The following is a 25,451-nucleotide window of genomic DNA, read 5'->3' on the forward strand; positions in this document are numbered from 1 at the left end:
GAGCCTGTGCTCCTCAACGGGAGGGGTCACAACAGTGAGAGGCCCACGTACCAGACCTTGTTATTTTATGTAAGCCCCAGTGGAAAACATAGCTGACCTAAAAGCTGGAATCAGAACGAGCAGCAACATGCTGTTTTGTTATGAACCAACCGTGTAAATGAAAGTCATTCCAGATGGAGAAACATGGCAAGAAGTGGCAGGTGTTCTGAACACAAGCTGCTTGACAATCTAGCCGTCCTTAAGCACAACTAACATTATCAGAAAATAAACACAGAATTGACCGAACTGGTATTCAGATAACTTAGGATCTGAGTATGTACCGAAAGGGCAGAAAAAATGTAAGCAATATGCTGGCCAATTTTGTTTTATTAGTAATCTATACGTAAAAATTGGTGCAAAGAAACCTTACAAGAAGTTCTCTGACCAGCACACTGAAATCTCCACACCTTACCACTTGGGGGGTATATAATAATAATTTCTGCATTAAACTGATTTACTGATATTTAATTTCTGGTAGAACTGAAAAGTAATACTATTTTTGAAAAATGCTTTACAGTTTAAGTTTTCATACACAGTCTCTATCACGACCCCAGAGATATGTTATTAAGCCTATTTCACAGAAGAAAACACAGAGAGGTTAACTGGCATCCCAAGGTCACAGTCATCAGGAGTACCTACTGGAGGTAAGGATACAAATCTTGGCGCTGTGCGCTGGTCTCAGCACAGTTATCTACAGATCAGTCTCCGCATTATTACTTTCTTGGCTTGCATTGGTTTGTTTCCAATTACATTTGGAAGAGAAATTAGGAAGTCAAGTTGTATATTTTTATGGCTGCTTCATGAATTATTATATTACTTTCCAAGCATTTATAGTATGTTAAATAGCATTCAGAAAGCACAGAATTCTCTTATGTATATTGAGCACTGTGGAAATTTGATAAGAGTAGAGGGAGCCTTTGACCTAGAACTAGGAAGATAAGCTGTTCCTTCCAAGCAGTTAGTTTGATGTAGGCCTCACAACACAGGTCCCGGGGACACACTGCTCAGGTTGGATCCATGTCCTGCCACGTGCTAACTCAGAGATCTTAGGCAAACTACTTAATCTTCTTTAGCCTCAATTTCCACATGTGTAAAATGGGAATCATAGAATCGAGCTAGTGGATCTATTAAGACTAAACAAGGATTATATAACTTGTTTAAAATACTTAGTGCTTGAGCATGGTGTATGAATGAGTATGAGTATTTATTATTAATTGCAAGGGAGTGGGACATTCTAGGTATAGGGTTATATGTAAAGACAAAGACATGGGAGACCAGGGACAGATCATTCAGGCTCTAGCAGGTAGGAAGTAAGAAATACCCCGGGAAAGCCATTATTAGTGAGGGACCTAAATGTTGGGCCAAGGAGGCCAAGAGGGAGGCAGTGAGGTCCAGCACGACCAGTTCCAGTGGAACAAGTTCCAGCGGGACCAGTGAAACCTCTGCTCCTCGTCTGTAAGATGAAGAGGGTGAAGTAGATAACTATGAACAATTCAGTCTGATTTACCTTTCTCATGGAATTAAGCAGTGGTGCTATACTGCAGGTGTTTAAGCTGGAAGGGAACATGACTGTCAATTTAGAAAGGTGAGTCTGGAGGGATGGATTGGAGCAAGGAGAGAATAGAGACTGGGGGCAGTTTAGAACACCATTAGGAAAGTACTGAATATGTATTAAATATTTATACAGAGACCGTACGCTGAAAAAGCAGAGACGTGGTTTAGATTCCAGGGAAGCATACTGTTGGGAGGGTGAAATGGATACATAACCAAGGCTCCAGATTTTGAAAAAACCAATCTATTCTCGTAAAATATGTTCAGGGCAAAAAATAAAATAAAATAGAACCTAACTGGTGGAAAATTTACCAAAGGTCCAATTATTCCAAAGGTCCAATGAACTTTGTGGTGTGGAACGTGAGGATGTAAGTACTGTGCCAGATCATTAAATGCATAAAACTGCAAAAACAAGTCACTCTGTGATGGGCTCACTCTACTACTAGATGGGCCCATTTGCTATCTTTTTCTGGATGTCTTAAGGACTGACCATACTCAGTGACACGAGGAGGTAAAATGCATACGAGAATGGCATGTAGAAATGCCAGAAACCCAGCCAAGAAAAAGTCTTTGCAAGCCAGACAGGCACTGGCTGCCTACCATACCCTGCAGGTATTTGGACTCAGGAGAAAAGGAACTCAAAGTCAGAACATTTAACTCCCTCTCTAGATCACTTATCTAAAATCTTTGGATTTCATGATTCAAATATCATTGAGGTCTCCAAGTCTCATGAAATCAGTGGCTTCTTGGACATCTTTAGTGAGACACACTTGTCTCAGTTGTTTCTCCCAAGTTCTAGATAAGAATCAAAATGCAGCAGTAATAACTCATGATTCCCTTGACACTACATAAAATGTTGCACATATGTGAACTTTCTGAGGAAAGAGTCCAGTTTTCAGAGTGCTGGGAGACCCAGAGAAGTTTAAGAATCACTGCTGTAGAGCAAAAAACCTAACCTTCTACACTTACATTTTAAATATCCCAGTTCACTCCTGCAGCAGCTTACTGTAATGCTGGTTGTTCAGTCTTCAGAAATAACACAGGACAAAGATTTTTGCCTTTAAAAAAAAATTAATTTATTTGGCTGTATTGGGTCTTCATTGCTCCACGCGTGCTTTTTCTAGTTGCGGCGAGCAGGGGCTATTCTTCATTGCGGTGTGGGGGCTTCTCATTGCGGTGGCTTCTCTTGCTGCGGAGCATGGGCTCGAGGCACGCGGGCTTCAGTAGTTGTGGCTCACGGGCTCTAGAGCACAGGCTCAGTAGTTGTGGCGCACGGGCTTAGTTGCTCCGCGGCGTGTGGGATCTTCCTGGACCAGGTCTCAAACCCGTGTCTCCTGCATTGGCAGGCGGGTTCTTAACCACGGCACCACCAGGGAAGTCCCAGCTTTTTGTCTTTTTATTTCTCCTTATAAGCCATCTCTTGTTAATGTTGACTAAAAATCTAACTAACCAAGTTAATTACCCTTTTTTTTCCTTTAATAACAACTCAATTAGTGATTTATAAAAAATTAACATGACAACTCAAAGACTTTTCTGGGTCATATTTTCTCAGTGAAGAATATCTAAATGAAGTTAGATGACCCTCATTCTCCTTTCAGATAGAAGAGATTAAAACATTTTTGGTTTATTTCATAGACACACTTTATAATGTGGATTCCAATTAAGTAGTACTAATTGAACTTCTATAATACGACTGCTTCCTAATAAGATAAGGTGACTACTACCTAGGAAATAAAATTCAAGAGGATGGAATGCTAATTCTTAAATTTCAGTTGATATTGACATCTTAAGTTAAAACATCATAAATTATGAACTGGGTTCTTATGCTCTAGAGATGGGCAGTTAGGGGTTCAAACCTCTATTCAGCTCCCTGTTTCCAGGTGAGGATTGTCAGGTTACTAACCATCACCAGGCCTCAGCTTCCTAATCAATAAGCTGTTGGTAAAAATAATTACCTCCTAGGGTTGTGATGACTAAAAGAGAAAATCCATACAAAGTGCTTTGCATGGATACTCACACAATAAAGATTACTTTAAAAAGTCAAGGAGCAGGAGATTTTGTACCTAAGTGGTTTATCTTATAATGGAAGAACAATTTTTTCTTTATGATAAGATTGACATGCTTGGTAACATAGCCCGCTACTTGTCAGTTTTTACGACTATTATTTCTAATACGCTTCTGTCCTTTCTTTGCATACTATAAGTCCTAAATTTAGCTTAAAACAGAGAAAAGAATTTTCTACTGACCACAGGAGCAGAAATTTAAATGCTAAATATTGCAAACTAATCAAAATAAACTTTAAAAACTCTCCAGCTATCAAACCATTGTTCTTCAAGGGTCAAACAAAATTATGTGAGACCTCTGCTCTTAAAGAGAAGATATGCTTAATAAAGCTCAGAGTTCACCTAGAAATGGGAAGTCTCAGAGACTCCAATCTTCCATTTTAAGGCAGTGGTAATCATATCCAAAGAACATCGTATTTGAAGAAGAATAAAAATTCCGCATCATTCAAAACTGTCCATTCAAAGTGTGAAATTTGTTATCTAAGTATATTTTTATAATCTTCCATTATTTTAAACTCTAAGAGTCATGTATTAATATAATCTACTTAAAATAAGTGCCTACTTCAAGACCAGGAAAACCACGAATTCTTGACTTTTAATTCTACTCTACTCATTTGTAGACTGACCTTGAAAAGACAGAGTAATTTCACCTTTACAAGATGGGGCTGGGACAGCAACCTGCCTTAAACATTTTGAGGAAGACAAATAATTACTCAATAGATAGTAAAAGATAAAAAGGTTTTTAAAAAAGCAACAAAGTCATATTCAATTAAATTCCCCCAAATGAAGGAAAAAATACCACAAATGAAAGGAACAGCAGGAAGAACAAAAGGAAAAATTAATTTGAACTATTTCAATATTTGGATTCCTCCTTAAATTAACACTTAAAAATCATTAAAAGCTACAGCTGAACCATCCCATAGATACAAGTTTTTAGAGTTTCATTCATCCCCTTCCCAGATACTTGACCCTTTCTTTAGGTAGGTCTGAGTTTGCCATTTAAAACAAGTCCTGCAACATTTTTTGGAAACAAAGCAAAATGTTCTGTAAATAGATGAACTATTATGCTGAGTAAACATGCCAGAAGGATTTCAAACGAAAACCACGGGGATTGCAGGGGCAGTAAAAAGTGTCCAATAAGAAATTTAAAAGGAAATGACAGTAAAGTCATAAATCGTGTGCTTCTGTGACATGACAATCACCCCAAGCAAACAAACTTAATGTTTGTGGGCACAGTGCAAGGTGCCACCTAAAGCAAAGGAGGAACTGGCAGAATGGGCAAAGGAATGATTTCAGCTGAAGAAATTACTATGAAAAGCAAGGTAAAAAGGTACTCTCAACCCACTTTCTTTTTCTCAAATAAAATGTACCAAAGTTATGTCTGCAAAGAAACCAGATCCTCTTGTTCGATATAACCTCCTTTTGTCAAGGCATAACTGAAGCTTTCCAAAAGGTACAAGCTAAAAGAAGTATCTCCATGGAATAAAAGAATCTCAGAGCTAAAAAGGGTCTCCCAAGTTATCGGATTTAGTAGTTCTTATCTTTTTGGGTGTCACAGACGTCTCTGGGAAGCAGATGAAAGTTATACATGCTCTTCTTAGAAACACACATAAGGCACACGTAGGCATAATTTAGAGTTCCATTTGCAAGAATTTCAAAGTTTATGAATCCTAGATTAAGAACTAAGTATTGATCATGTCCTAGTTCCTCATTTTCAAAACCACAAGTTGAATCCCAGAAAGGTCTAGGGACTTATTTGTCCAAGGTCACACAGCTGGGTAATGGCAGAGCTGGTATTCAAACACCCCGGTAAGCCTGACCTACTTGAAGATGCTTTTTTGCCCCACTGTTCTCTAGAGAGAGGCTGTGATTATCTATATCCATAAAACTCAAAAGTGACTCATGTTGTTGCTTGAATTAGTGAAATTATGAGTTTTAGGCTAAGGATGGGAACACAGCTTCTTTTCAGACATGGAAACAACCCAATATTGTAAGTATTATGGCCTAAGCGGTCCTGCCACTTCTATGCAAATAACTATCACCTGGCATATTAGTCAGAAACATTAACGTTCCTACATCTCATCTCCACAAGCTGTGATTCCGTATTTCTGAGGCAGGGCCCTGATAGCTATACTTTTAACACGTACCCTAAGAGATTGTGACTGGATGGTTCTCAAATCATATCCCACAAATGCTGATTTAAAGCAGTGGCTTGCAAACATTTTTTTAAAAGCTCAATTGTTTTTTCAAGCCAAGTCTTATTTAGAAACCCAGACACATAAATAATAAAAGCAGAGAGGCTAGGTGGACTCTTGAAGCCAGTTTGAAAACCACTGTCCTAGAAGATACAGCACAGGTAATGGGATCAGGAGCTGGGCTTCACCACTCTTGGGTCTCAGCTTTCCTATTTTGGAAGTACTTCGTCTAGATTGTTTCTAAATTCCCTTCCGACTCCAGTATCCTATGACCCCACAAATGCCACTACTACCATTACTGACAGACAGTATTTAGCAGGCACTTGCTATGTTCCTAGCACTGTTCTATTCACTTATTTAAAGTTACTCTATGAGGTTAAGTACAGTTGACCCTTGAACAACGTGGGTTTGAACTACATGGGTCTACTCATACCCATGTTTTTGTTTTTGCTTTTTTTAACAGTTAAGTACGGCAGTGCTACATGATCCATGGTCGGTTGAATCTGCAGATGCAGAACCACAGCTAGGGAGGAAGCTTGTATACAGAGGGCCAACTACAAGCTGTGAGAAGGATGTTCCACTGCTAACTCCCACGTTGTTCAAAGGTCAATTGTACTGTTAATCTATTACACTGATGAGGAAACTGAGGCACAGAGAGGTTATGTGATAATAACTGTGGTAAAAAATTTATATATACATTCTCTTATTTAATCTATACTACAAAAGGTAAGGAAGAACTGAGATTTAGAAACGTAGTTACTTATCTAAGGTCAAAGAGCAGGTGTGCCAGATTCTAAAACCATTCTTTGAACCAATAAATTAGCATAGGTTGGTTCCCACGCTATACCAGAAAATCTTTCAAATGGTATCCATTTACGTGTGGTTATTGCAGACTGGGTGATATGCACTCATATATTCATAGAGATGGGTTAGCTCCCAAACTAGATTATAAACACTCTGAGACCAGGGATTATTTTATATCTTTCAGTGTCCTACTCTATGAAATATTGGCTGGGCATTAAGTAGGTCTTTATTCAGTTAGAAGTGATCTTCTAAGTCCTTTCTCGTTACTAACTTGATTTTTCCCCCCCGATAATCCAAAGTAAACACACTAATTTCATTTAGATCAACTCTTGAAATTAAAAAGTTCCCCTCTGAGTCAGGTGCTCGAGGGGTGACAGAAAGATTTTTTTCAGTTTAATGATTTTTTTACATTTGCCCTTGGGGGAAGGAATTATATTTTAGTGTTAATAAGTATCTCTTTCCAGGCACTTCTTTCTCCATGCTTCCTGCCATTTTTCACTGTATCAACTGATAGGTAACAGACTGAAAATAAGCAGATGGTCAAAGACAAGAGTGGAAAATCTTGGAAGGTGCTTATAATACCTACTTGTGCCACTTGAAAATATCGGTTTGACATTTCACAGGAAGTGGTGCTCATTAAGTAGTGTTCCTCACACAGCAAAAAATAATGACTATAAGTAATTTTTCTTAAATACCATTTTAATTTTGGACATGCTCAGCGTGTGGTCAGATACACCATCACCTTCCATCTATGACTCCTTGCCCACATATTTGAAACTGGACACCTAGGACCACTTCAGACCTCCCCTGCTCATCTTAGCTCCATGGTTCTACCAGCAGCCCCATGAGAGCTGTAATTTCCCAGTTGTGGCCTACTTTAAGCATATTTTGGAGACTCGTATTAATCTAACATTTATATAAATCCATACAACATAGATAAAACTACTCATAATAAGAAATGAGATTAAATCAAGGTCACAATACTTTGGTCTCTAAACTGTGACAGAATAGACCATCTAGAGCACTGGTTCTTAAACCTCCTTTAAGGAATGTCTTTAAATGTAGATGCCTTCAGGCCTGCTGAATCAGTGGGGCCCAGACACCTATGATTTTCGTAAACGCCACAGGTGATTATGATGCTGCACCGTGGTACACATCCTTACTTCACTGAACAAACATTTCATGAGTGCCTTCTACTGATACCAAATTTCGAATATAAACCTTTTCTTTTTAATATAGTTTCTTGATTCACAAACTAACATGCAGCTTGAGGGAAAGGATCATGATACATGTTTTAAAAAAAGTTCTTCATCACCCCACCCCCATCCTTATACCTAGCTGGGCATATAGTAGGCAAATGTTGCATTGCTTTGGTCACCAGCTCCTCAAATAAAACATGGTGATATATCTTCAGGCACTGCACCAGACCTGGACTTTGTAAATATCCAAAGAAATCTGCATGGGGTGTGTGTGTGTGTGTGTGTGTGTGTGTGTGTGTGTGTGTGTATTCTTAATTCTGCATTGAGACTAAGCCAGCAAGACTCAGATCGTAACATTAAACTTCTGTTTTGGAATTTGGCTATGAACCCAAAATAAAACACATAAACGGGGAAATGCATATCAAAATAGGAAAGATAAATATCTCAAAAAATATACTTTTCTTTCTTTCTACATACTACAATCCTCATTTCTTTCCTATTCTCACATCACGTCCGTTCCGTAGACAATATTCAAATAACTGAGTGCCATTTGGCTCTTTTGAACCATGAACTTAGAAAACTGCTTCTCAAACTTTGTTCATCCTGAAAGCACACACTGTAGCTCAAGTGAGCATGTACAATCACCGCTAGATCGTGAGAGTTGGGAGGAAGGCATTTCAGATGCTGTGTCATGCTCTCCCTCTCTGTGGTTTGCATCTTAAGAGAAGCATGGCACAAAGCCGGCAGTGACCAAGGGGCACCAGTGTAAAATGGCTTTTCCTGAGGGAAGAGTTCCAATGTGATGGATGTGGGAGATGAATCTGGTCAACATTTGGGCAACAAATGACTCCAACTGTGTTTACTGAGGGAGCAAACACCCACCCGCATGTGACAGGGTCTTCAAGCTGCTGGAAAGGGGAGAAAGACCATCTCAGATCTTTTGTTAGGCTCGTTAGAGAAGAGTAGGAAGGCATGTGGAAGGGAAATAAAACACTTTTAAGAGATAATGGGGAACAAGCTAGTGCTGGCACATCAGCACACAGAGAACTCGCCAGTATCCTTCACTGCCTGTGAAGGAGATGAAAAGACCAGCAAAGAAACAAAGCCACTTCCGTGGCGTGCAACAGGCCAACTTTACCAACAAGATGCTCCATGACCTTAAATATCTCCCTAGCTGCTCTCTACAAACTCTTTAGAATAACTCAGTGACTTCTCTCCTGGTCTTCGAAAAATACTAATTTGGGGCAAGGAAAAAGGAAATATTTTTCAAAAAGTACAAGAAAAAGAGTCACAGCAATTGAAAGCATTCCTTACTTACCAATTTTGTAACGTCTTTCACATCATCAGTCACACGGTTCCTGCAGATCCCTTGAGTTTTGACGAGAGGATTAAATAGGAGCAGTTGAAGATAAATGCAAGTGATAATCCAAGTCTAAATGAAAAGACAAAAAATGCTGGTGATCATCAGTGAAAATCCGTAGTCACTAAAACTATTAACAATTAACATCTTCTGCCTTAATGTGGAAAAGGGAATCTACCTTTTTTTTTTTTTTTAACGCTACTGGCTTAAATACAATTAGATGCAATTAGATGCTGAGCATTCAAACTATGCTGACCAAATTTTTAAAAAATTTCTTTTAAAATATGGTTTGGATTTTTCATTTCAATGACAGTATTGTTAACTTTTGTCAAAAGCTTTCTACGGGCAATTCCCCAATGGCAATTAGGAATGAACTTGTAGCAACATGTGAAGTATTTATCACTTAAGGTGTTTTCTAAAAACTAGGGAATGCATAAAATTCATACCTGAAGGCACCAAAAGAAACTTTCTCTACTTTAAATGTAGACTGGCAAGTAGCAGCAAAACCCTGAGCAGTGCTTTAATCCGATAATCTAATAGTACACCCAGTTAAAGTGAGGGGGAGAGACAGAGATTCAGATATAGGACAGAATTTAACCTAACTGTGAGACATCAAAAGAATCATTGTTTTGAATCACAGCTTTTTGGCCATTTAATAAGGAAAAATATTTTCTAGTCAATGGGAAGATATTCTTGAATCCTAGCATGAACCCACACTCACACGCCCCCCAAGACACCTCTCTTTGAAAATAACTCTTTCAAATATGTAAAATAGTTACCTTTGTGCATGGCTTATTTTTTCTTATTACACTATATTTTATGTTTTTAAAAATCTGGGCATCTATTTTTTTTCTTCAGTATCTTTACAACACATAGCAGAACCTTGAATATAAAAAACTCTTAAATTTGCTGGGTGAATCAGTGACCAAGGTAAAAAAAAAAAAAGAGTGTAATGCTTCAAATTTGATACCGGTTTATTGAGCCTGTATTATGAGACAGGGACTGAGCCAGTCACTAGAGAAACAAAGGTGATAAGACACCCTTGAAATGCAGATGCAGGTAAGTGACACCCACACCCCAGTGATAAATGCTTTGGGAACTCGGAGGAGGAAAAACTTAATCAGTTGACCTTAAGGGAGAGAACTCGTGGCAGAAAGACAATGCCAAGAAAAGCCACAGAGAAAATGTGACTCTGGCTGGATTTTAGAGGACAAAAGAAGAGTTTGCAAGAGTTGACAAGGAAGGGACAAGTATTCCAGGAAAAATAAACAGCATGAGCAAAACATGGAGATGTGAAGATATTTTAAAATATGAGAGTTCTTTTAAGAGTTAACATTCATCTATGGCATCTTAAAATTACACAAAGGCCCATCTGCACATGGCTAGAAATCTTTCCTACTTATTATGTAACCAGCCATGTATTATATGGAACTGGATTATTATTTTCAATTAATATCTGAAAGCTAAATAGATATTACACTGGACCAAATTATAATTATCATTTACTAAAATTTCTAAGACTCAATGCTACCTACATAGATAATAGTGGCTTCGAAACAAAACTAAAACCCTTTTATTGTTTTACCACTGTAATCTATGTCTTTTAGCAGTAATCCTGCTTAATTTTGTTTAAGGCTACTTTGAGCATGGTGGGGTCCCACTCTTCATAGCATCATCTCCCTTGGACCAAAATGAAGACTGAATTGTGTAAATGATTTGTTTGGGGGATTCTTCTTTTTGGACAATCCCAACACATAAAATATCCTCTAATATCCCTTCATGTATGTAAGTATAATTGCTTAAACTCAAGCTTTCTTTCATACTGTCATTGCTAAGACCTAACCCTCCCTTGAAATATATTTCTCCAAGATCCTCTTCCATGATATGATTTTGGAATCCTCCCTAAGGACCTCTGTAAATGGCCAATCTCACTAATAACCATATTCATATTCTAGGCTCTAAGAAATATAAAGGCATGGGGTGGGGGAGGGGGAACTGGAGGAAGGTGGTCAAAAGGTACAAACTTCCAGACATAAGATAAATAAGTATTAGGGACGTAATGTACAACATGATCAATATAATTCACACTGCTGTACGTTATGTAAGAAAGTTAACAGAGTATATCCTAAGAGTTCTCATCACAAGGAAAAACATTTCTATTTCTTTTGGATTTATATAGATTTTGTATCTATATGAGATGGCAGATGTTCTTAATATGGTAATCTTAATATGGTAGTCACTGAATGATGTATGCAAGTCAAATAATTATGCTGTACACCTTAAACTTATACAGTGTATATGTCAATTATACCTCAAAAAGACTAGACGAAAGAAAAGAAATATAAGGGCAGAAATTCTGTTGACTTCTCTTTGCCATGTCTTATGCCTGACACTGAAGAAACTACACAAACATTTGTTCACTCATTCATTCATTCAGCAGATATTTATTAAGTACCTAGTGCTACTGTGCCAGGCACTGTTCTAGATGCTGGGGATATATTAGTTAATTAAAAAAAAAGCAAAAATTCCTGCCATCATAAACTTAGCTTTTAGTGAGGGAAGGCAGACCATAAACAATAAACATAATAAATAACCAGATTATATAGGTCAAAGGTGTGCTGTGAAAAAAGAAAAATTAGATCACACGAAAGGGGATCAGGACTATAATGCCTACTCTGCTCTACTAGCAGCATGGTCCTAGGTTCAAGGTGCCAGTCACACTCATAAGGCATCAGAGGCTTCACGCAGCACCAAGTGTACTACTGAACTGATATCTGATGGGGCCACATTGGGAAGGCAATGTTTTATCAAAGATGAGATGGAGCTAAGGGAGTTATCCAAGCAGATGTCTATGGGAGAGTATTATAGACAGAGAAGCTAGTGCAAAGGCCCTAAGGTCTATCTTGTGTTGTTGTTGTTTTCAATTGAATCTTTCAAGATATTTTATTATAAAAGTAATATATTACCATTATCAAACATTTGGAGAAGAAAAAGAACTTAGTTGGAATGTCACTACCCTGACAACTTAGAAAGTATATCTTTTTTCCCCATTATTATAAAATAAATGCATACTCATTGATTTAAGGAATCTGCTTTAAGGAACAGCAAGAATAAACCAGGGGGGCAGTGAAGTTGATGATGTCAGAGAGAATGGAGAGGCCAGATCATGTAGGGTCTTGTATACCCATCTGGACTTTTGACTTTTACTGTGAATGAAAAGGGATTCATTGCAGGATTTTGAGCATAGGAGAGATATGACATATTTAAAACTTTTTTTTAAAGACACTGTTTGGAAGTTTCTTACAAAACGGAACATATTCTTATGATCCAGCAATCATGCTCCTTGGTTCTATCCCAAAGAGCTGAAAATGTGTGTCTATACAAAGACCTGCACACTGATTTTTATAGCAGCTTATTCAAAATTGCCAAAATTTGGAAGCAACCAGGATGTCCTTCAGCAGGTGAATAGTTAAATAAACTGTGGTATATCTGGGGAATGGACTTTTACTCAGCACTAAAAAGAAATGAGCTATGAAGCCATAAAAAGACATAGAGGAAAAAAATGCATATTACGAACTGAAGAAGCCAGTCTGAAAAGGCTATACACTGTTTTTCTTTTGTTTTTTTGTTTTTGTAGTACGCGGGCCTGTCACTGTTGTGGCCTCTCCCGTTGCGGGAGCACAGGCTCCGGACGCGCAGGCTCAGCGGCCATGGCTCACGGGCCCAGCCGCTTCGCGGCATGTGGGATCTTCCCAGACCGGGGCACGAACCCGTGTCCCCTGCATTGGCAGGCTTACTCGCAACCACTGCACCACCAGGGAAGCCCCCATACACTGTTTTGATTCCAACTACTATGACATTCTATAATAGGCAAAACTATGGAAACAGTAAAAAGATCAGTGGTTGCCAGGGGTTGGAGGGGAAGGGATGAATAGAGCACAGAGGATTTTTAGGGCAGTGAAAGTACTCTATATGATACTATAATTCTGAATACACGTAATTATACATTTGTCTAAACTCATAGAATGTTCAACACCAAGAGTAAACCCTAGTGTAGACTATGGGCTCTGGGTGATTAAGATGTGTCAGGGTAGGTTCCTCAGTTGCAACAAATGCACCACTCTGGTGGGGATGTTGACAATGGAGGAGGCCATGCATGTGGGGGGGGGGCAGGGGACACTGGGGAAATCTCTGTACCTTCCTCTCAATTTTGCTATGAACTGCTCTAAAAATATAAATTATTTCCAAAAAAAAAGAGATCACTTTAATTGCTGTGACTTTAGGCTAACAATAGGTAGAAACAGAGTGACCAATTTGGGGCTATTGCTATAATCCAAGCAAGAAAGTGTCGTAGCAGTGCATTGCCCAGAGGTGGTTAGATTCTGGATGCCTCCTGAAGATTGAGCCGATAGGATTTCCTGACAGTTGGAGAGTGCTTTGAGAGAGAGTCAAAGACAACTCCAAGGATTCTGGTCTGAGCAACTGGAAGGATGGTGTTGCCATCAAATGATATGGGGAAGGCTGAGGGGTAGAGAAGGTTTGGGGGGCAGATCTGGAGTTAAGTTTTGAGTGTGCTCAGTTTGAGACGTGTTTTGAGACATCCTAGTGATGAAACTAGGTCAGGATATTTCAATCTGGATTGAGGAGGGAAGTTTGGGCTGGATATATAAATATGACAGCTTTTGATATATAAATGGAATTTTAAGCAAAAGAGTAGATGAGACCATCAAGGGAGTGAGTACAAACAGAAAAAAGAACAAAGAACTGGGTCCTATGGTGCTCTAACCTTAAGAGGTCTGGCAAAAGATTTAGAACACACAAAGGAGCCCGAGAGAGGAGCCAGAGGAGAAGGAAGAACACAAGTTAAAAAAAAAATTAAAAAAGTAAAAGTACCTTAAGGAGAAGGTTAAACTATGAAACTACGTCAAATACTCGCAATAGGTCAAGTAAGATGAGGACTGAGAACTGATCATTGGATTTAGCAGCATAGTCACTGGTGACATTAACAAGAGCATTTTTATTGAAGCAGTTTGGGAAAGGCCAGGCAGGAGTGGATTTAATAGAGCATGAGAGGTGAGTGATTAAAACCAGTGCATAGAGAGAGCTCTTTTAAAGAGGTGTGCTTCAAAGGAGAGCAAATAAATAAATGAACAAAGAAATAAGTAAAAACAAAGTGAGACGGGAGTTGGTGAGGAATTAGGTTAGGGGGAGGGGAGAGTCTTATTTATAAGATGGTAAAAATACCAGGATGTCTGTATGCCTATGGGGATGATCCAGTAGGAGGTGCAATTGGCACTGTGGGTCAGAACAGAGAGACATCAGATGTCCTTGAGAAGACAGGAAGGGGTGAGATCCTGTCTCAAGCAGAGGGCCTGGCTTTACATAGAGTACATACTGTAGTTCATCAGTACCATCAGGCAGGATGTCTATGCAGATGCTTGTGCTTTCTGAACAATACAGTGAACAACAGCTTCCACTTACTGAACATTTACTATGTACCAAACATTTTGTCTAGCTTACCACAAACAAAATTTAAGTTTCATATATCCTAACTCTGAAGATGAAGAAACTGAGACAGAGAGAGATTCAGTGACTTCTAAGTGGTGAGATCAGGACAAAAACTCAGGTCTGTCCAATTCGAAATCCTGTCCTCTTCACCACCTCATACTGTCACAGCACTTCAAGAAGGCTGTTATATCACTGGTGAGGACTCTGACGCCATCTCTCCAAGACTTTAATCATTTTTCAAATATCACGCATATGGAGATAAGTTTGTTCCCTATTCCAAGCTAAAGCTGAATATTGTGCATTTTTCAGAACTTTTAACTTTATAATTTTTATATATGTTCTTTGATAGTTTAAAAATATATATCAATACAGACTTCTATAATAATTGCAAAATAATTTCACCAGGGCAGCATTTTGTTTTTGGATCAGTTATACACAAACATCTGTACAGATGATTTTGCTCAATTTATTGGAGTCTATTTGGTTAGGACTAAACTTAAATGTGTTAATACATTCAAATATCCCTGAGAGAATGTAAATTGGTGCAGTCACTATGGAAAACAGTATGGAGGTCCCTCAAAAAACTAAAGATAGAGTTGCCATACAATCCTGCAATCCCACTCTTGGACATATATCAGGAGAAAACCGTAATTCAAAAAGATACACGCACCCCAATGTTCACTGCAGCACTATTTACAATAGCCAAGACATGAAAACAACCTAAATGTCCATCAACAGATGAATGGATAAAGAAGATGTGACACATATATACAATGGAATACTACTCAGCCATAAAATAGAACAATGCCATTTGTAGCAACACAGATAGACGTAGAGATTACCATATTAAGTGAAGTAAGTCAGACAGAGAAAGACAAACACAATACGATATCACTTATATCTGGTATCTAAAATATGACACATGAACTTATCAATGAAACAGAAACAGACTCACAGACATAGAGAACAGACTTGTGGTTGCCAAGGGGGAGGGAGGTGGGGGTGGGATGGAGTGGGAGTTTGGGATTAGCAGATGCAAACTGCTATATATAGAATGGTTAAACAAGGTCCTACTGTAGAGCAGAGAATTATATTCAATATCCTGTGATAAACCATAATGGAAAAGAATATGAAAAAGAACGTGTATGTGTATATGTATATACATATATATATGTATGTATAACTGAATCACTTTGCTGTACACCTGAAATTAACACATTGTAAATCAACTATACTTCAATAAAATAAATTAAAAATAAATTAAAAACCAAATATCCCTGAGAAACTTATATTTCATGAGGCATTTTATTTTAAAGTTATTAAGTAAACTAATATTTTAACTTAGTATATACAGTTGACCCTTGAGCAATGCAGGAGTCATCCGTGTGTAATTTATAGTCAGCCTTCCCTATCGCTGGTTCCTCAGCATCTGGGGATTCAACCAACCTGGGACCATGTAGTACTGCAAGTATTTACTATTGAAAAATATCCACATATAAGTGGACCCATGCAGTTTCAAATGCATGTTGTTCAAGGATCAAGTACTTTGCTACTGATGAGTATTCAGCTTTCATAAAATTCAATCATTCACTCAGGCATAACTAAACGTTAGGATGGAGGAGCAGTCAAGGCAGAAATGTACTGAGAATTCTGCACAGCAGTAGTAATACCTCCCTATCAGTATTCTTGGGAGAGTGCCGAAATGAGGAGCTTACTTCTTTAAATGGAAAAGTATTTTTTCCATATTATTCTATGCAGAAATTTTTCTAATATATAGTACACACATTTCCCTGATTTCCTAAACAGTGGCTAGAAATATTAAACTTTGCTTCTCTTTGATGATTCATTTTCATCAAATAAAGGGAAGACTAAATGAAATAAGCCAGACACAGAAAGACAAATATCATATGATCTCACTTATATGTGGAATCCAAAAAAAAAGAAAAGTTGAACTCATAGTAACAAAGAGTAGAACAGAAAGGTGGGTGCCAGAAGCTAGGGAGTAGAGGAAAATGGGGAGATATTGATTAAAGGGTACAAATTTTCAGTTATAAGATGAGTAAGTTCTGAAGACCTAATGTACAGCATTTTGACTACAGCTAATAATACTATATTGTTTACTTGAAATCTCCTAAGAGAGTAGATCTCAAGTGTTTTCACCACACACAGAATAAAGGGTAACGGGATAGTTTGACTGTGGTCATCATTTCACAATGTATCCATATATCAAAACATCCCATTGTGCACCTTAAATATATACAATTTTATTTGTCAGTCACACCTCAATAAAGCTGGGGGGAAAAAGCATTTTGGTTATGTAGTTGTGACTGCCCACCTCCAAGGAGCTCCAAATTACTGTACTTGTTTGAATGACTGTTTTTACAATTTTATTTTCATTTTTGTTGGTTTGTTTCTTAGTTTACCTATTTCTCCCATACTGTCAGGTCATTATTTGCAACATATTTTTACTGTTAACATGCCCATCTCTAGCCTCCTGTAGTCCCGGAGGCAAACATAACACATGGCCCATGGGTGGTGCTTATAGTAGGCAGAATAATAGCAAAAAGACGGCCACGTCTTAATTTTCTTGGAATTTGTGACTATATTGACTTATATGGCAAAATGGACTTTGCAGATGTGATTAAGCGAAGGACCTTGACATGGAGAGATTATCCTGGATTCTCTGAGTCCCATCTAATCACACAGGTCCTTACAAACTGAGAACGTTTCCAGCTCTGGTCAGAGAGATGCAGTGATGGGAGAAGGGTCAGAAAGATGTGACACGATAAGGACCTGACTTGCCATTGCTGGCACTGAAGATGGAGGAAAGGGCCCAGGAGTCAAGAAATGCAAGTGCCTTCTAGAAGCTGAAATAAGCAAGGAAACAATCTCCCTTAGAGCCTTCAGGAAGGCACAGTGTCATCGACACCTTGCTTTTAGCCCAGTAAGCCCCATTTTGGACTTCTGAATCTCCAAAACTATAATATCATAAATCTGTATTGTTTTAGGTCACTAAATTGGTGGTGATTTATTCCAACAGCAATAGAAAAATAAATCAGAGCTCAATAAACTTACTCTCTGGGTGAATTACTGAATGAATGGAGCAGTGTGCGATGTTCAAGCTCTTCCTGGTAAGGAAAACACACTGCCCCGCCAGTATTCTGGGCCCCCAACGCCTACTTTAAGCAAAGTAGCTCAGTTTTTTTCTGTTCTATTTTTTCATGCTTCTGGGTAAAATTTTGTTCAAACAAAGGTTTCCAAGGGCAAAAAAGAAAAGAAGTTCACGCTTATGAAAACCGGTAGTGTGATGGCAGGGTATAGAAGATGGATCCAGAAAACCTCTGAGCCCCACCATGTGACCTCAAACAAGCCAGTGAATCCTTCTGAGTATCTGTTTATCAGTCTCTAAAATGAGAATCGTTTTTGCCTTACCCGTTCATGGAGTGGTGGTGAGAATCTTTTCAAACCACAGGTGTTGTGCAATTATTTGCTGTGTGGATTATAGGTTTTGGATTGTCTAGGAAATCAGGAAAACAAGTGCTTAAAAACCATACAAACAAGAGTCCGGGAAAGGACTTTATAGAATCAATCTTGCATGAACAAAGAGTCTGACCTTTAGTACATGGTATGTTGATGCTGATTTGGGGGTCAGATGCATTTTTCAATTTATTTCTTAGTTCTCAACTGTGTTGAGAGTAGCTTCGGTTAATGGACAATTGGCTTCCAATGGAGTTTTCTCTCTCTTCCTCTTTCTCTAACTTCTGGAGACTCCAACAAGGGTATTCGGGTGCCTGAACGTGTGGGCAGGTGCGCACACACACACCCTATTAGACAGAAAGCTGAAGCAAAATGTCCCTGCGTTTGTGACTTCTGCTCTAAAATGGATTGTTTCCATTTGGGTAATCATCTCTTGCTGTTTTTACTGTAACACTCTCTGCTTCTGCATATGACATTTTTCTTTGGCTACTTTGTTTTTAGCATCGTACAACTCTTCTCTCTAGGTCACGCTTGTTGTGTGATAACCTCTCATTTCACGATAACCTCTCACTGCACAGTCACATTAAACGAATCTTATTGTCGGCAGTTCTAGATTTTTTTTAATTTAGAGGCATGCGTCAAAAGTGTCCCCTACGTACTCTGCACAAGACACAAAATTCCAATAACCCTTTCTTTGCTAAAAGTCGCCTTCAATTTATTTACATGATGAAAAAACTAATGAGAAATCCTTATGCACTGTTAGAACTAAAATATGCAGTAGAAACAGTCATGGTGGAGGGAAGTAATAGTGACTAAAATACACAATTGTGAATGACAGATATAGCAAGGAGGTCTCTTTCTGGGAGCAGGTTTTAACAGTGGCAGATGGTACTGAAAAGGAACTTTAAAAGGGAAAATTTACAGGAAGACAAGGTTGGAGACTCTGAAGGCAAAAGTCTTACTTAAATCTCATTTTTGTTGAGAACCAATCTCAAAAGACCCCAGTGGAATATTCACCCATTCATCAATTCTTCCTGAGCATAACAACCTTCCGTACAATAAAATGCCACATTCCAGAGAAAGGAACTGCAAAGCCCCCCTAAAGCAAACTATTTACTTGATCTGAACATGTGTTATTACACAGAAGTCAGGTTGCAGACTCCTTTCCTTTAGTAGAAACTAACATGCATGCAGCCCAAGAACATCAGGGCAACATATGCTGTTCAGGAAACCAGAAGATTCCAATCTTCTAACTTGGGGGAAAAAAACAAACTTTTCTATGACCATGAGAAGTGGTTTTAAAATATTCATTGCCAGGATCCACGTTACAGACTTTTCAAAGTCGAAAAGGTAAGTGGGGCATCTGTGTAGCTCGTTTTCTTTATGCAGAGAACTACAAAATAGTATTAGGACTGCCCCGAACAAAACAGCAGCTGCTGCCAGAAACAACATTCATCTCTTCTTTAATCTCGCCTGCCAGCTAGCCAGGCAGGCAGTTCCCTTGCAGCCCAAATGTGCTTTGGAAGAGAGCCAATTGGCTCAGCTACCCAGAGCCAGGAAAGCAAGTTACCAAGATACAGGTATAGGAATTAGTCCTGAGTTCAGATTTTCTGCGGTCATAGGAACAATACCCTCCCCAAATAATCTTAACCTAAAGCAACAACAGACTGTCGGTCAGTGAATAACGGTTTAATTCTACATGACTTCTTCCTTAAGATTTTTTATTGCTCAACAAGATTTTACCATTTAACATTATGAAGGAAACACCTAAGCAACCTACACTGACTCAAATTCTTCTCTACTGATTGTCCAGTAATCTCGAAGGGTCAAAGAAAACCGCAGATTGGTCATTTTAGTGCTATGAGGAAAGGAGACATTAACAGGCCAGTTAAGTGAAACTCAAACAAGCTGAAGTCCAAGTTGGTCCACTAAAATCCTGTAAAGTTACTCACTCTTCTGCCTCTCTCAATGCAGATCTTTTTGTGAAGTAGAATATTTGGTAATATGGGTAAGTATGCTCTTATAACAAAATCTGAACATCCTAGAAGTGAATTGCTTAATAGAAAAAGGCAGACAATGGCTTTAAGGTAAAAGGAGAACTTAAGGATTTCAAGGTATTCAATCTATAGGAAGAAATGGGGAGACAGAGAGAATCACCCTGTGACAGTTCATCCTTACTCTATATTTAAATGCTACTTAAAGGGAGAAATGACTCACATATATTGACTCCTACTAAGGGCCACACATAGCAGTTTGCAGACATTATTTCGTATGATCTTCCCATCAACAAGGTAGGTTATTTTTATCCCATTTTGTAGGCGAGTAACACATGATTCAATGAGACTAAGTAACTTGTTTATGGCTACTCTGCTAGTAAATCCCTGGACCAAGTTTATTCTTTTAATTTTATTTTATTGAAGTGTAGTTGATTTACAGTGTTTTAGGTGTACAGCAAAGTAATTCAGTTGAATATATATATTCTTTTCCATTCTTAAGTTCTTACAAGATATTCAATATAGTTCCCTGTGCTATACAGTAGGTCCTTGTAGTTTATCTATTTTATATATAGTAATGTGCATCTGTTAATCCCAAATTCCTAATTTATCCCTTCCTCCCTTTCCCCTTTGGTAACCATAAGTTTGTTTTCTATGTCTGTGAGTCTATTTCTGTTTTGTAAATAAGTTCCCTTGTCACTTTTTTTTTTTTTTTTAAGATTCCACATATCAGTGATCTCATATGATATTTGTCTTTCTCTGTCTGACTTACTTCACTTAGTATGATAATCTTTAGGTCCATCCATGTTGCTGCAAATGGCATTATTTCTTTTTTTTTTATGGCTGAGTGACATTGCATTGTGTATATGTATCACATCTTCTTTATCCATTCATCTGTTGATGGACATTTAGGTTGTTTCCTTGTCTGGGCTCTTGTAAATAGTGCTATAATGAACATTGGGGTGCATGTATCTTTTTGAATTACAGTTTTTTCTGGATATATGCCGAGGAGTGGGATTGCAGGATCACATGGCAACTCTATCTTTGGTTTTTTAAGGAACCTACATACTGTTCTCCATAGTGGCTGTACCAATTTACATTCCCACCAAGAGTGTAGGAGGGTTCCCTTTTCTCCACACCCTCTCCAGCATTTATTATTTGTTGACTTTTTGATGATGGCCATTCTGACTGGTGTGAGGTGATACCTCATTGTAGTTTTGATTTGCATTTCTCTAATGATTAACGATGTGGAGCATCTTTTCATGTGCCCATTGGCCATCTGTATGCCTGGACCAAGTTTAAATCAAGACTAGAAAGAAAAACACTGGGCCAATCAGATAATAAAACTGACTTCATTTATATCTAATGAACAGTTAAGTTTCATTTACAATGCCTATGCTGTGGACAGCATATAGGTCTCTTTAACTGCATCAGTTTCTAATTGAAACAACCATGTCAAATTATGACTAGGCTGGATAAACAAGTAGTGCATGTAAATCAGGTTATACTTGCGGTAGCTTAAAAAAAATTGCATAGCTAGAGGGAGAGGAGAGCTCAAAAAAAGTGATAAGTTGTTCTTTCTGGTAAAAACAAAATTGAGTGCTTTCAGACTTCTAAGAAGAGCTATTTATGCTAATTATTCATTCAACAGACACATATGGAGTACCTGATAATTACAGAAGGTAAAGATACAGAAGATATGGTCATGGCCTCAGGAAGCCCAAGCTCTTGGCGAACACAGCAGGTAGAGTATCTAAGAAGGGAAAGGCCCAGGGGGACAGCTAAACCTGACTTTGGGGTGGGGGAGGGAGACTGAGGGAGGGGCTCAGAGATAGCTTCTGGGAGGAGACATCTTTTCCAAAGGTGAGTGGAAGGTAGCCAGGTCAACGGGAGCTGGGGCAAAGACCCCTGACAGAGAAAGTAAAGAAGCAGGTGCCCACAGAAGTGAGGGAAGGAGACAAAAATGAAAAATTAGTTTCAAGGAATAAGCAACAATAGATGAGGCTAAAAAGATATGCAGAGGTCCTCCCAATTTTGCTAATTGATTTGGATTTTATCTTAAAGGCACTGGGGAGCTCCTGGCAGACTTTAAGTAAAGGAGTATCAAGATCTGATTTATTTTTGAAAAGTTTATCAGTCATCAGAATGAAGGATACATGGGGTGGAGGGGGGCAGCCAAAAAGCCTGGGGGCAGGAGGTCACTTAGGAGGTCAGTGAAGTTATCCAGAGGCCACATGAGGAGGGCCTTAACTAGCAAATGGCAGTGGGAATGGAGAGAGACAAGTTTAAGAGGATGTAGAAGTAAAAAGGAAGAACTTGGGTGACTGACAGAAAGCGTGTAGGGTATCGGCGGGGGGGAATCACCAATGACTTCCGTGCTCCAGTTTGGGTGACTGAGGCAGAAGTGGTGCTATTCCCTAAGCCAGGATATGCAGCAGAAGTGACAGCTGGGGATTGGAAGTTATCACCCAAAACGCTGGAGAATACCATTATATAAGAAGAAGAAAGAATTATCTGCATAGGAGACAAGAGAATGAGAAGCCAAATATATGAGAGGCAAATCAGTTGATTTGGGGGTACTGTGGCCAATAGGAAAATAAAGTACCAAAGGGAGAGTATAATCAATAAAATAAGCACTAAAAAGATGTCAACCTGTTGGTTGTTGAAGAGGACGTAATGGAGCTGACCTTGATGAGGACAGTTTCCATGGAGTGAGACCATGGAGGATGAACCTTAGGGGTAAGTGAGAGTGAAGGAATTTCAAGGGCATACTACAACAGAGTGGTAATGTCTGGAAGGGCTAGAAAGTTCAGTTCAGTCTTGGTAGATAAGAAGAGACATCTCTGAAAGAATGGGGCTAAAATGATAAACCAAGCCTTCTTCCTCCTTAAATAGCCTGTGCATGGGGGAACTCACCTGTGGTTAAGGAGAACCAGGTTAGCTCAGAGACTTTGCCCCTGTGTGAAAATACCTACAAAGGACTTCTACCTCAGGCTAGAATCTAGGGTCTAGGTATACAAGTTTTATTATTTTTAATAGAGACTTACGTGAGAAAATAAGTATTTGTGCCAGCAGTATAGATTTCATCAGAAACAATGGTAATAGATAGGTCATTAGCTAGTCATAAATATAGGTCTTCAGCAGTTTTATAAATGCAGAGGGAAAGGACGTATTTTACAGAGATGATAGTTGATGACTAATTCTAATCAATATTATGAGGAAGATGACATGTAACAAACCAAAATGGTCTAGAAAACTGGTGGGTGCAAGTTCACCATTGAACCTAGATTTACATATCTGTTGCTAATTCTTTTTGCTATAAGTGTTTGTTTTCAAAAACAATAAGAGCGACAGGCCCTCAACATTGGCAAGTACAGGAATATCACAATAAGAAAAAAATGACAGTTCTGAAATCCACATACCCAAATTCAGCACTTCGTGGGCACTGATTCTTTGGGGATGGCATTGTTCACTATTATGTCAATTAGTTGCTCTTAAAATTGAACCGCGATGACATGCAATCCAAGGGTTGTAGCTTTCCAAAAACAGCTACAAAAACCTAAATCACAATTTGTATTCTTCCAACTATGTGACTCATTTCTGAAATTGTGATCCCCTGTAAATCAAAAGTTCTGCAAAATCTGTACAATCTTTTGAACTCCAAACAACTGAGAGATGGAAAATGAGTGTGGGCTCCACTTGCTATCTGATTCCATGCACTGAATTTGGACTGAATGCCTAAACTTCCTAGAACTTCTTGTGGTTTTTTTCCCCTATGGCTGTAATTAAATGTGCTCAGATGTTTCGTCAGATCAGCTACTGGGAGTCTGACGAGTTTGGTCTCACAGGCCCTTTTAATTTTTAAGAAGACTCAATCTGAGGAAGCAGCTCAGGAAATCTCCAACAAAAGTTTTTGTTTGTTTCCCACCTGGGTTTTTGGACGACAAATAAACTAAATCTTTATACTCTGCTGGAACTGTTCCAAGTAGCATCTAAACGAGGGGGTCAAAGGCCTGAGCTCAAAGAACACTCACAATCTTGATCATTTTCTCCATCACATCAGATGACAAGCCAGATTTGCAAAGGTCACTGTATGAGTTTCCCTGATTATGCGATGTGTGCCGGACATACCAAGTACCTCTGGTTGAACTGAAAAAACTGCTGAAATGTACCCCTTCATGGAAGGTGCTCCAACTGAAACAAGGGGAGTTGCTGTCTTATGTTTAGATCAAAGTGTAATCATCTGGGGGTATTTATTTAGAATGCAGATCCCTGGGCATCATGTGGAATCCAAAATTCTGAGGGTCCATCTCAGGAATGTGTTTCTTTTTCTTTTTTTTTTTTTGCGGTACGCAGGCCTCTCACTGTTGTGGCCTCTTCCATTGGGGAGCACAGGCTCCGGACGTGCAGGCTCAGCGGCCATGGCTCACGGGCCCGGCCGCTCCACGGCATGTGGGATCTTCCCGGACCGGGGCACGAACCCGTATCCCCTGCATCGGCAGGCGGACTCTCAACCACTGCACCACCAGGGAACCCCAGGAATGTGTACTTTTAACAAGATTCTTAGGTACTCTCTGAAGTCTTAGACATACTATTTTAGGCTGTACTAGCTCATGGGTGCTATATCATTAGAGAAAATAAAAATGTCTGAAAAGGTAAATAAGGTTGCATTTGGTTCAAGGGCTACATATTAGATACTCCTGATTCAGAGGAACTTGGAAAAAGAAAAGTTAAGTAGTGAGTGTAGAGGATACTGTGAGTTGACTCAATTCCCATTCCCACTCTCTGAGCATATTCTTCTATACTGTAGTGGCTGCAAAATTAAAATCTCCATATCTTGGACTCCATTGCAGTTAGCTAAAGTTGCAGGTACTTAGGTTTCAGCTGTTAGGCACAACTCTGCAAGATTCGATATGGAAAGAAAGTCCTGGAGAAGAGAAGCTGGATGGATGCCGGGCAGGCATTTTGCTGGGTGGTAGTGAGGCACCCTGCCGTCAGCAGCAGTCCTGGTTGTACAGCACTTGCTGTTATGTAGCTGCTTTACAGATGGCCTTGGACTTAACCGTGTTCTGGGTGATGGGAGTGTTCTGAAATCTCAACCTGTTCTTCTAGCCCTTCCAGTGGTTTTATAACCCATCAAATAAACTTCAATATATCCCTTTATGTTTAAACTAGCTAGAGTAGATTATATTGTCTGCAACTAAACCCTAAGCACTAGGAGAGAAAAATCCAAGTTACTGAGCATTTATTTCTCATAAAGA

The 25,451-nt window shown here is 38.9% G+C and overlaps 1 protein-coding gene across 4 annotated transcripts in view; it reads right to left on the reverse strand.

Moving 5' to 3' along the window:
• Nucleotides 1-25,451, reverse strand: part of KITLG (KIT ligand) — a 95,108-nt gene that overhangs the window by 41,678 nt on the left and 27,979 nt on the right. For all 4 annotated transcript variants that reach the window (XM_067697506.1, XM_067697508.1, XM_067697505.1 and 1 more), the window contains one exon: nt 9,170-9,283. In XM_067697506.1, coding sequence (XP_067553607.1) covers nt 9,170-9,283 — 114 coding nt within the window. Of the gene's footprint in view, nt 1-9,169; nt 9,284-25,451 lie in introns of those variants that run through there.

The sequence above is a fragment of the Pseudorca crassidens genome, chromosome 11 (assembly GCF_039906515.1).
Source record: "Pseudorca crassidens isolate mPseCra1 chromosome 11, mPseCra1.hap1, whole genome shotgun sequence".
Classification (NCBI taxonomy): domain Eukaryota; kingdom Metazoa; phylum Chordata; class Mammalia; order Artiodactyla; family Delphinidae; genus Pseudorca; species Pseudorca crassidens.